Source organism: Notothenia rossii (assembly GCF_949606895.1).
Source record: "Notothenia rossii genome assembly, chromosome: 2".
Classification (NCBI taxonomy): Eukaryota; Metazoa; Chordata; class Actinopteri; order Perciformes; family Nototheniidae; genus Notothenia; species Notothenia rossii.
In genome coordinates this window covers 7,084,223-7,095,885 of record NC_136904.1, presented here as the reverse complement: position 1 = coordinate 7,095,885, position 11,663 = coordinate 7,084,223, and the positions used below count along the sequence as shown (strand labels likewise).

The 11,663-nt window shown below is 40.0% G+C and overlaps 1 protein-coding gene and 2 long non-coding RNA genes across 8 annotated transcripts; 1 reads left to right on the top strand and 2 right to left on the bottom strand.

Annotated features, from left to right (window-relative positions):
• Positions 1-604: 604 nt before the first annotated feature.
• LOC307029238 lies at positions 605-3,631 on the bottom strand. Its single transcript, XR_013805265.1, has 2 exons — positions 2,412-3,631; positions 605-1,138 (listed from the first exon to the last, which is right to left on the bottom strand). It is a non-coding gene; the product is annotated as an uncharacterized lncRNA (long non-coding RNA).
• On the top strand, positions 1,132-8,686 carry LOC307029236 (uncharacterized protein). Of its 6 annotated transcripts, none has more exons than XR_013805262.1 (8): positions 1,132-2,012; positions 3,638-3,825; positions 4,742-4,881; positions 5,524-5,689; positions 5,845-6,186; positions 6,808-6,943; positions 7,154-7,207; positions 8,179-8,686. XR_013805262.1 is itself a non-coding variant. In XM_079665002.1 (6 exons), the coding sequence occupies exons 1-5, from the start codon at positions 1,791-1,793 to the stop codon at positions 6,140-6,142; spliced, it is 1,014 nt and encodes a 337-aa protein (XP_079521128.1). In that variant the 5' UTR covers positions 1,132-1,790; the 3' UTR covers positions 6,143-6,186; positions 6,808-6,982. The 6 variants fall into 6 exon arrangements, 3 of the variants coding, with proteins under 3 accessions (XP_079521128.1, XP_079521129.1, XP_079521130.1); XR_013805263.1 differs by having other exon boundaries at positions 7,154-7,261; XR_013805264.1 differs by having other exon boundaries at positions 7,154-7,390; positions 8,179-8,685.
• Positions 8,687-9,208: 522 nt separating this feature from the next.
• LOC307030559 lies at positions 9,209-9,610 on the bottom strand. Its single transcript, XR_013805693.1, has 2 exons — positions 9,553-9,610; positions 9,209-9,510 (listed from the first exon to the last, which is right to left on the bottom strand). It is a non-coding gene; the product is annotated as an uncharacterized lncRNA (long non-coding RNA).
• Positions 9,611-11,663: the final 2,053 nt, after the last annotated feature.

Sequence of the window (11,663 nt, the reverse complement as noted above, 5' to 3'; positions counted from 1 at the left end):
AATATAATAAATAAATCAATCAATATATCAATATAACCTGCCTTCATTGTTTTTTTTAAATAAAATGGCATTACCCTTTTCCTTAAACCTCTGGAGTGTGAAGTGAAGGTATTTTCTCAATTTTTAGATGTCTCCTTAAATCCACTTTTAAATGTACTTCTTATAACATGGCATGGTGTTACATGTCAAAATGTTCAGTAGTCTCTGGTGTTGCTAGAAATGCAAATTCACTCACCTTAGAGCACTGTCTTATGAGAAACCTAGCTTAGAAATCCGATTTTTGGAAAACTTCAAAACTGTTGTGAAACACATATGTACTCATGTCATCCATTTTTTTTGGTGTTTCAGATTTTGTTCACCAAAGTCTTTGGTTCACAAAAGTAGTGAAATATATCAATTACACTATAAGCCTATATAAATGTGTTGTTCATGTCTAAAATGAAAATGTGTAAATTATAATTTAGAGTAAAATATTTCCATCCCTCTACTTTCACCACAGAAAAGTTACATCAGGACTGAATAATGACTTCATATTCCATACCAAGGTTTATGTGATGTGTACAAATACAAATTCAGCATTTCAACTTTATTTTTCAACCAACTATTTATGTTAACATATGAAACTGTAAAATCTCAATATTTCCAATATCAGAACTTTTTCAACCAACTATTCATTATAAATGTAAAGACAGGGGGTCTTTGTCCATGGTCTTTGTCTGTCTTCCAAGACAGTGGGTCTGGCTGCTGTGTAGGTGGGGCTGATGGTGCATGGCCTGCTGGTGGCTGTGTCGGAGGGAGGTAGGTGGGATTGTCCCGGGTTGATGCTGGGATTGTCCCGGGTTGATGCTGGTGGCTGGATGGGAGGTACGTGTGCTAGGCGAGACTTCTTTGCTGGCTGGGTTGATCGTGATGGCTGTGGTGGAGACCTTTGTATCGAGGTGTATCTTAATCTTGTGGCAGGCACAGATGGAGGTGGAGGCCGCTGTAGGGATGCTGGTCCTATGGTCATTGGTGGTGATGGCTGTGGTGGAGGTCTTTGAGCCACGGTAGATTTTGACCTGGGGGCCGGCACAGATGAAGGTTCTGGCTGCTGGATAAACGCCACCTCTGGGCCACTAGGCCCAGGCAGCTGTGAAATCTGAAGGAAAAAAAACATACCTTTACATTTAGCAAATCAAAATAACTGTATGACGTATTTTTCTCTAATCAAAAATGGAAATAAATCCACATGCCATATTATGACTTTTATGAAGGATTAAAGCCTTCTTCATTTCCAGTATATAATACAGTGATAACACACACAACCCGGTTGACTGTACTCACTTTAACCTGGCTCTGTTGTCCACTGATAGGCATAGTGCTGTGTACCTGGACTCACATTCAGGTTCAGGTCCGGACTCAAGTCCAGAGGTTCAGGTTCAGGTCCGGACTTATAAGTCCGGACTTGGGTCAAGTTGTGTGAGTAACTAAAGTGAACTTATTGTGAGCTAATTATCAATTGAAAATAAACTCATAATCAACTCAAATTCAAACTCGTCAGGTTTATTGTGCCCCCTTCCAACTTGTGTCTACACCATGTATTTTCTATAACTCTACATGTGTTACTAACTACACAACACAACTACATACATAGTGATGTACATACAAGACTCAATCTGCAAGAGTACAAGTCTATGTGTTCTTGTTCAAGAACAACAGCATATTGACATTGTTTGGGTGAAGTGTTGCTCTTTCGGCAGACACTATATCACCATACATGCAAAGGAGTTAGCTTAGCTACACTACCAAATATGGCAACCAGCATCCCACGCTGTCAGTGTCCACTATGTCTAAGCCAGCTTCCCTTGACGTCACACAGATCTCGCGAGCAGTTGCGATATTTTGCGAGACTTCGTGAGTTCAGTAATGGCCGCCATATCAGAAGCCAAAACAATGTTTTTCGTCTTTTCTCAGCGCAAATTTCTCGATCTATGGAAGGTTTTAGATGGTTTAGAACAAAAAGGAGAATATACGTAAGTACCGGTTCCCGACGTTCCGGTTTTAACCGGACTTGAACCGAAACTTTTTACAAGTCCAGTACCGGTTCGGCGTACCGGTACGCAGCACATCATAGGCACAATATTAGCATAGCATTAGCGCGCTATTAGAATTTCAATAATATGAACAATTATGAACTCAGACCAGCATTTCACATATTTATACAAGGAGAATACACTTGAAATGTAAGCCAAACTACTGCACGGGAGTCATACACCTAGTAACATAGAAGAACAAAGAAGCTAGCGGACGCCATTAGCCACTGTAGTGGAGCCGAACTAGCTGACAGAATGACATTAAACTACACATAAAGAACAGTTTCAAAAACACTTCTTAGATCGAAATATGACATAATCTTTGTACACACTACTAACCTGTTGAACAGGAGAAATGAATGAAGCAGAGGGAACGTTGTTGCCGTTCCAGCCAGAATGCCAAGTCTGCGGCAGACACATAATAACAACACTTACTTTACGGCATGCGCTCAGCAACACATTCCCTTTTACGGCATGCCCACTGAGGCCTTTCCGTGTCCTATACTGCCCTCTGCTGTTTGTAATGATATACAATATTTAACATAAACATGCCTTCGAGAGTATAACTTAATTTATACAAGACAATATACATTGAAAATGTGCCCACATATTTATGCGGTTATCTGAATCATATTTTCTACCCCTTATATTCGAAAATATATGATTAAATATCTAAAATATGCGCACTTCGACGCTGCGTGGGTGGACTCCAGTTATATCTTTCAAACTAAATCTATCCACTATCTGCTTGTAGACTAACGGTCAAAGGGTCTAATATCCGGGAGGGCCGGGCTCGAGTCTCGGAAAGGAAACGTTTTTTTGTGTTATCTCTTTTCATTCACTTACAATCTTTGTATAAATGCAAAGTATTCCAAGGTCTGCTTCACCTTAATTGTCCCAACTGCTTGGCAACAGCTGTCTGTTCTCCAGTTGTTTAAGGTGGTAGCCTGTCGCCTGCGTTCATGTTTCAAATAAATGGGAATTGATCAGCCTCAGATGTATTAATTTATAAAAAAAAAAATTTTTTAATTCGAATGTTTCTCTTCAGTGCAATTGCAATTGCACATTGCATCATTTTTGTGTTCTTTGTTCTGTTTTAGAAAGGAAGGATTGTTTACTTTTTTCGTTGTCTACAAAACCGGAAAAACAACATAATTGTGCTTTTCCAGACACTGAAGAAAGAAAAATACCATGAATTTTCGGTATCAGGGCTGTTAGGGAAAAGATCAGGCAATATATCTTGAGAGAAAACTTATCTTTTGATCCCGTTTGAATTGTGCCACGAATTACACTTATGATGTTTGTCATCTTAAACAATCACTTCCATGTCAAAAAACTCAGTTTGTCGTAAAACTGTTGAAATATAAGACTATGAAAAATACGCAACTAGAAATAAGTGAAATGTGCCAACGTGACGGCCGTCTTGGTGTGTGGTGCGCGACGGGAGATGTAGGTCATTGACTGGTTTCAGGCAAAAAAAAAGTGTTACTTCACAGTTTTACGACACATTTAAATTTTTTTGACTTGCAAAATTATCTTTTAAATTGACAAAAATCAAAAATAAGGTCCCATGGAGCTCAACCGGAAAGGGAGGGACTTCGCCTCTCTATAAGCATGCAGCAGCAGTAGCAGCAGCCGGAAAAATGTCCACGAGAAACTTCATCTTGCGTTGCAAAAGGACAATAAATGACTGCACAAGACTTCTCCAAACAGATGATGCCGGTCATGCCGTGTTACAATCCACAGTAACGAGGTAAGGGCCAAGCCTATTGCTACTGTTAGAAATTAAAATCAATGTTTTAATGGGGAAATGTAGTTTAAACATGCCGTCAGTTTTAATGCTCTTTTATACTGAAAAACCAGAAATTCTTGTGCACAAGCAGTTAAGCTTTTATTCTGAAAATCCTTCATCTCCGGTTAGCATTTAGCATGTGGCTAATATACGATTTCCTGAAGAGGTGAATTTAGTAGCGAAATGAGAGAGTGGTGCAAACCGAAGCCTACTGACTTAACACTACAACTATAGATGTCGAGATACTACCATGCTGAATATTAAATGAAGGTACAGTTTATTTGAATACATTATTTACAGACGAGAGTAGCATGTGACAACATCCGGAATGACCGGAAACCAAACGAGCCGAGAAGTATTGTTTAGAGTATTGATTACAGCGTTTAGAATGTGTTAAATGAAGAGTGATGAAAGAGAATATGAGGAGAAACTGCGTGTTAAGCATATATTGAATGTGAAAAGAACCTATCCTCTGTTTAAATGCAATAACGGACATTAGAGACGAGGCGAGCCGGCTGGCGGGGAGGAGCCAGCAGACGATATATAAACAGCACCGGAGGAGAGATCCGGGCTCTTCTCTTCCCTATCGAGGAGAGCCAGATCACAGCTGTTTGTCTGACTGAACAATATTCTGTCTGTAACACTACCGCGCCTCTTTTAATTAAAGTACCCAATTGAACTTTCACAGAGACTCCATTTAGTCTCCTATTTTAAAGCTTCTCTCCTGGTCGGGAGAATAACGTACACAGTTAACACTACTACCAACACAAAGGAATGTAGTTTGTTTTTGCATGTAACCTAAACTGAGGTTGTGTGAGATCTTTCACACTTACAAATTCTGTCTTCTCCCCTATTTCACCAAACCGTTTACTGGCAGGTTAGAAACCATGGAAAGGAGCCTCGAGTGGTCACGGGGCAGGCTAATTAACGTCCCAACAGCTGATCTTTTACTTCAGGACCTTCGGGAATATATACTTGAAGTCCGGAGATCTTGGCCTACCACACCCGCACAACAAGGTAGGTCGATGTGATAATTGTTCACTTTAGCATAGGCTTTCGTTGATAAACCAGTGCTAGTATTGTTGAGTACTAAGTGTCCAACAGGCCAATACATTTTAAAGTAATTATTTGTTTTAAATATGGGTAATACCAATATAAACACCTTTTTTAATCTGTAGTTGCCAGCTATTAATTACAACATTCTGGTGAGACGCTCTGAGTCTCGAGTTGTCCACTTAAAACTGTACTCCAAATTCCACCTTTATATCCTGCCACAGTAGAGGAGACGCTATTCCCCCTCCCCCGTCGAGGGCAGTCTGGCCATCTGTAGTACACCACGTATCATCAAACGTGTGAATGAGGACATTGAAAGGGTGCCAGAGGGGGAGTCTCTGTCTTCAGGGTTGGAAGACACAGACTGCAACTATGTATCTCTATGCCCATACACATTTATGCTTTTGTTCTTACTGTATACTACAACTATAGTGTATTGCATGTCCACTGGTTTAATGCCAAACTGCATTTCATTTAAAAGTATCTTTAGGCTGGGCAATGACAATAAAATAGACGCATTGTGTGCGTTTCTGGCACAACGGCATAAATGCGTTGCTTTTACAACAATGACAATAAATGTAATCTAATGTTTTGCTGTTGTTGCAGGTCATTCTGGCTACCACGCCCCACTCATTTTGTTGGGTGGTCGAGGTCCCCCACAATTCAGCATTTCCAGAGAGCAACTCTCTTTTTTGAGGAGCTGTGGTTTTACAGCAACAAAGATGGCACAGATATTAAAAGTATCTCTGCGCACAGTGAGACGGCGATTGAGGTATGTAGCAATGTCTTCAACATTGGAAGTGCCATCTTGTCTCAATTTATTGTAAACATCCCAAGGAGGGGTTGTAGCCATGTTACACTATGCATGTTGTAAAGTAAATCTGAATACCGTAGGTCTCATATATTTAAAACATGTTTATTTTTCAGGCAGTTCCACATGCTGCGCTCTGGGACATACTCCACCATCTCAGATGCTACACTAGACGACCTCATCAAGGAGATAGTGGCTGGGAATAACCAGATTGGCCCTGAATCTGTCAGGGCACAGCTGCAGGCCCAGCAGATGTGGATACAGAGACGCAGAGTGCGGGACAGCATGAGGCGGATAGACCCAGAACCAGCTTCACTGGACATGTCCTCTCAAGCTGCAGAAGACAACTCCAAAACAGTGGAGGATCTGCAGAAGCAACTGCAGGAGTTAAGAGTCCAGCGAGAGTTTTGCTAACAGAGGTTTGCTGGCTCCGACGACAACATCCGATTCTATACAAGGTAATGTTTTGGCTAAATTCTATCCAAGTTTTTGAGATGGGTTAGCTTATAAAGAATCCTGTTTACCTGCCGTGTGACCGCTGACTATATGCATGCAGTGTTGGAATAAGTACTCAACTTAACTGAAGTATAAGTACAAATACTATGGTTTTAAAATACTCCTGAACTGAACATGTAGAATCATAAATCCTGTGTTTTCATATATAAAAAGTAACTAGAAACTATGAAGGTTAACTAAATGTGGTGGAGTAAAACATATTAATACTAACAACATACTGATAATATTTTACTACAAGTGGAAATCTTCAAAACCTTACCAAAGTAAAAGTATGTCAATATCCACTGCGTTTCCCCCAGTTACACACGTAAGAATGAAGAGTAAACGTAGTCATTGTGTGTAAAATGTTCCCTGTATGTTTTAGATTATTATTACTGCTGCTAATGTAGTTGCTACATTTTACTGCTGTAGATTACTATACCTGCACCTAGTGCCTTCTTACTCAGTCTATTTGAATTGTAATGTATTATAGCAAACAAGAGGAAAGCATTAGCCCATGTGTTACAGTTAACACGATTGTATTTACTGTCAATTAATGACTGACATGTGTCTTTTGTGTACAGATTCCCGAGCTATAACCACCTGATGGCCTTCTGGTTTTTAATTGAGCCTTCAATTCATTAAATGGTTTGTGTTACTAGAGCGATATCAACTGCCAAGAGTAATGAAGAAGTGGTTACACACGCACGTCCATCAACGGTAGGTTACGTTTCTTTTAACACACAATCTAAACACAAACTGAAGGGAAAATGTCTCTCCGACATTTCATTGCTTTTGTGTAGGCTAAAAGGCTAAAGTACTCAATCCTTTTTGAATACATCAGAGAACTAAAACAACTTAATGTTTTTCCCATAGTGTGCTACACTCATGACATTAATATAGTAACCTTTTTTTGTTTTTATCTTCCAGAGACAGCTGCTTCAGCCAATTGACGAGTTCTTCCTTTTTCTATGCTTCCTGTCGGTGGGTTTGAAAGAGAGGGACCTTGCAAACCGCTTCAACGTACACCAGTCCACTGTGAGCCGCATCATTGCAACATGGACAAGTTTTCTTACAACTTTATTGGGGTCACAGTGCATCTGGCTTACACCTGCAGAAGTTCAAGCCCACCTCCCAGAGGCATTCAAAGATTTCCCAGACACACAGGTGATCCTGGATTGCACAGAGCTGAGGTGTCAAACACCATCCTCACTCCTCCTCCAAAGTGAAATGTATTCTACATAGAAATCTCACTGCACCATGAAAGCCCTGGTTGGCATAGCCCCACATGGTGCAGTGACATTTGTTTCCAGTCTGTATGGTGGTTCTGTCAGCGACAAGGAGATTTTCAAACAATCTGGAATAGCTGCATTGTTGACTGAAAACATAGCAGTGATGGTAGATAAGAGCTTCCTGATCAGCGATTGCTGCAAATGCAAGGTGTACTGCCCACCTTTTCTGTCAAAGCAGAAGCAAATGCCAGCCTATGAGGTGAGGGAGACACAGGCCATTGCCAGACTGAGGGTTCATGTAGAGCGTGTCATTAGGAGGATAAAAGAGAACAAACTTTTTGATGGTGAATCCCACATAGGTATTGTTTGTATTCTTATCGATAGTCATGAACTTTCTCTTGTGACAAAATAGACTCTCCGTTAGTAAACGTTTACTCTGTGTAAAAGTGATTTCTGTGTGTAAAAGTGAGGTAACATGTGTAGATGAATAACATCAACTTGTATTCGTCCCACACATACACACCTATAGATGTAGTTATATTTGTGTCTGTGACTTTATATTGAATGGGAAATAACTGGAAAATACCTGTGTAAGAGAGAGACTCCTGTCCCGCCTCTCCATTTTATTTTTAGTTGTGCATTGTTATTTGTGCTTTAGAAACATTCCACTTGAACTTTATTTGAATGAACTTAGTAGTAATTATTGTCCTATATTTCTTTCAGATTTCACAGCTGCCTGGGCCTAGGAGAAAGAACCTCCATCTGTGCCTGCACCAAGGTCAAGATCTACCGTTGCTCAAGGGCCTTCACCAGAGCCATCACCACCGAGGACCAAAGGACCAGCATCACTACAGCGGCCTCCATCTGTCCCTGCCACAAGATCAAGATACACCTCGGTACAAAGGCCTCCACCACAGCCATCGCGATCAACCCAGCCAGCAAAGAAGTCTCGCCTAGCAGACGTACCTCCAATCCAGCCACCAGCATCAACCCGGGACAATCCCACCTACCTCCCTCCGACACAGCCACCAGCAGGCCATGCACCATCAGCCCCACCTACACAGCAGCCAGACCCACTGTCTTGGAAGACAGACAAAGACCATGGACAAAGACCCCCTGTCTTTACATTTATAATGAATAGTTGGTTGAAAAAGTTCTGATATTGGAAATATTGAGATTTTACAGTTTCATATGTTAACATAAATAGTTGGTTGAAAAATAAAGGTGAAATGCTGAATTTGTATTTGTACACATCACATAAACCTTGGTATGGAATATGAAGTCATTATTCAGTCCTGATGTAACTTTTCTGTGGTGAAAGTAGAGGGATGGAAATATTTTACTCTAAATTATAATTTACACATTTTCATTTTAGACATGAACAACACTTTTATATAGGCTTATAGTGTAATTGATATATTTCACTACTTTTGTGAACCAAAGACTTTGGTGAACAAAATCTGAAACACCAAAAAAAATGGATGACATGAGTACATATGTGTTTCACAACAGTTTTGAAGTTTTCCAAAAATCGGATTTCTAAGCTAGGTTTCTCATAAGACAGTGCTCTAAGGTGAGTGAATTTGCATTTCTAGCAACACCAGAGACTACTGAACATTTTGACATGTAACACCATGCCATGTTATAAGAAGTACATTTAAAAGTGGATTTAAGGAGACGTCTAAAAATTGAGAAAATACCTTCACTTCACACTCCAGAGGTTTAAGGAAAAGGGTAATGCCATTTTATTTAAAAAAAAAACAATGAAGGCAGGTTATATTGATATATTGATTGATATATTTATTATATTCAAAGGCAAATTAATACTTAGTCCCCTGAATCTGGAATAATGCACAATTTACAGCACAGCCTCACCATGTCAGGAACTTTTCATCTACAGATTGTTTTGGTCTGGCTTTACCCTTCACTGATTGGTTACAGACACTTTGAACTCATTGGCTAAGGAAATCAGAAGGAGGGGCTCATTATCATATAAAAAAACCGCGCGAACATTCGCACGTATATTGGCCCGTTTTTTCGCGCGAAAAAACGGACCTCCCCGTATGTTCGCGCGTTTTTTCGCGCGAAAAAACGGACCTCCCCGTATGTTCGCGCGTTTTTTCACCCCCGTATTATGGCACTTTTGGCTTTCCATAGCCCGCCCCCCGGGGCCGGCTACGTTTATAAAAGTCTCAGGATGAATGCTTGCATGGTATGATCAAGGGGTAGCAGTAGCACCCTTTATATATACAGTCTGGTAGCACCCCTAGAGTCCAGTAGAGGAAGGGAGCCTGTGAGAGATATAACAAGGGTTATCATACGTAACCCCTCGTTATAGACCATTTTACAATTACATAGGGTGCGCTTACATGTTGGATAACAAGGATCTGCTCAATGGTACTATTTTACAAACAAAACATCCATAACTATAACAAAAGAAGCTGGAAGACTTAATAAATGAGCGTTCAAACACTTGATAGTAGATTAGATTACTAAGCATTGGTTTTTACCGGTTTTACCCCATTACAACATCTAACTGCGAACTAAAGAAGCAAAGCAAACCCGTTCATTCGTTTAAAACAGGTTTCTCCAAAATACATTTTGCCAAGCTGGGAATCAAACCACCAACCTTTTGACTATTAGACATCCACGTACCCTTTGAGCCAAAGCATCCTGAACATGTTTCAGTATAATTGATTCATAGCCGGCGTGTGGCGCAGTGGGTTGTGCATTGGTGTTCGGATCAGGGGTCACAGGTTCAAACCCCACTGCAGTCAGCATGTCGTTGTGTCCCTGGGCAACACACTTCGCCCCAAATTGCTCCTGTGGGGATTGCCCACAGTATTGAGTATGTAAGTCGCTTTGGATAAAAGCGTCTAACAAGTAACATGTAATGTAACATGTAATGATATGACCAAGGGGTAGTACCCCTAGAGTCCAGTAGAGGGCGGAGTCTGTGAGAGATATAACAAAAGCTTCTTGTCCCATTCTAACCCTAATATACGTAGAAACCCACCTGCTATATGTCTGTGTGTTTGGCTTTGAGGTTAAACAGATGTCTAAGAGACAGGAGGTTGGTGGTTCAATGGCAATTTGTGAGAGATGGTGTGATATGGAACAAATTATTAAAGGAAAAATACTTGAAGGTTCGGTTGCCTGTTATTAATACCTGGCTTGATGATTGTCTCTCTTTTAAACTTCAGGTCAATAATCTGCTTAAGAAGCTGAGGGTTAGGCTAGGTTTCTTTTTCAGAAACAAGTCCTGTTTCTCACTTGAGGCCAGGAAAAGGCTATAGTCACTGTGACCTTTTTACCTGTGCTGGACTATGGGGATCTGATCTATATGAATGCACCTGCCCATGTCCTGAACAAGTTAGATGCCGCCTATCACAGTGCACTGAGATTTGTTACTAATTGTAAAGCACTTACTCATCCCTGTACCCTGTATGCCAAGGAAGGTTTGCCTTCACTTACTGTACGTAGGCTCAGTCATTGGTACATGTTCATATATAAAGCCATGTTGGGTAAACTCCCATCTTATATCTGCTCTCTGATCACATAGAGTTGCAGGTAGCTATTGCCTGAGATCTCATGATGTGGTTTTGTTACATGTGCCAAGTGCAAGGACTGACTTAGGTATGAAAGCTTTTATGTGCGCAGCTCCTCTTGCTTGGAACAGTCTTCAAATATAATTTAAACTGAGCAATTTGGTTCCCTGCATGTTTTTAAAGCTCGGATAGGTGAAATGCTCTTTGATACGGTTGGTACTTGTAAATGTCGATAGGTATGTAAATGTGGCCCTGTAAATATGATGTATGATGTCCTTTATTGTTTTATGTTGTTTTATGTTTCATGTAACCTACTTACTGCAGGTCTCCCTTGAAAAAGAGATCAATGATCTCAATGGGACCTACCTGCATGGTTAAATAAAGGTTTGAAATGAAATGAAAATATAGAAAGCAAGATAGCATAAAGTGATCACTCGAAGCTTGGAAAAATAAGTGTTCTTGGATGGCACCTAAAAGGGCAAGCAGGTACAAAATAATAACAAATATAATAATAATAATAATAATAAGAAGAAGAAAATAAAAAACATATAGTAAGAAAAAATAATTATTAAAATACTAATAACACTAACTATCTAATAACTATCTTATTGTGTTATTATCAAAAAATAACAAAAATAATAATCAGGTTCATAAAATAAT

Bases quoted from the DNA above. Each gene is read 5' to 3' on its own strand.
- LOC307029236 (XM_079665002.1), top strand. From the start codon at position 1,791: ATGGCAACCAGCATCCCACGCTGTCAGTGTCCACTATGTCTAAGCCAG. The intron at 3,826-4,741 runs GTAAGGGCCAAG...GTTTACTGGCAG, and splicing joins TTACAATCCACAGTAACGAG to GTTAGAAACCATGGAAAGGA. The intron at 5,690-5,844 runs GTATGTAGCAAT...TTTATTTTTCAG, and splicing joins ACAGTGAGACGGCGATTGAG to GCAGTTCCACATGCTGCGCT.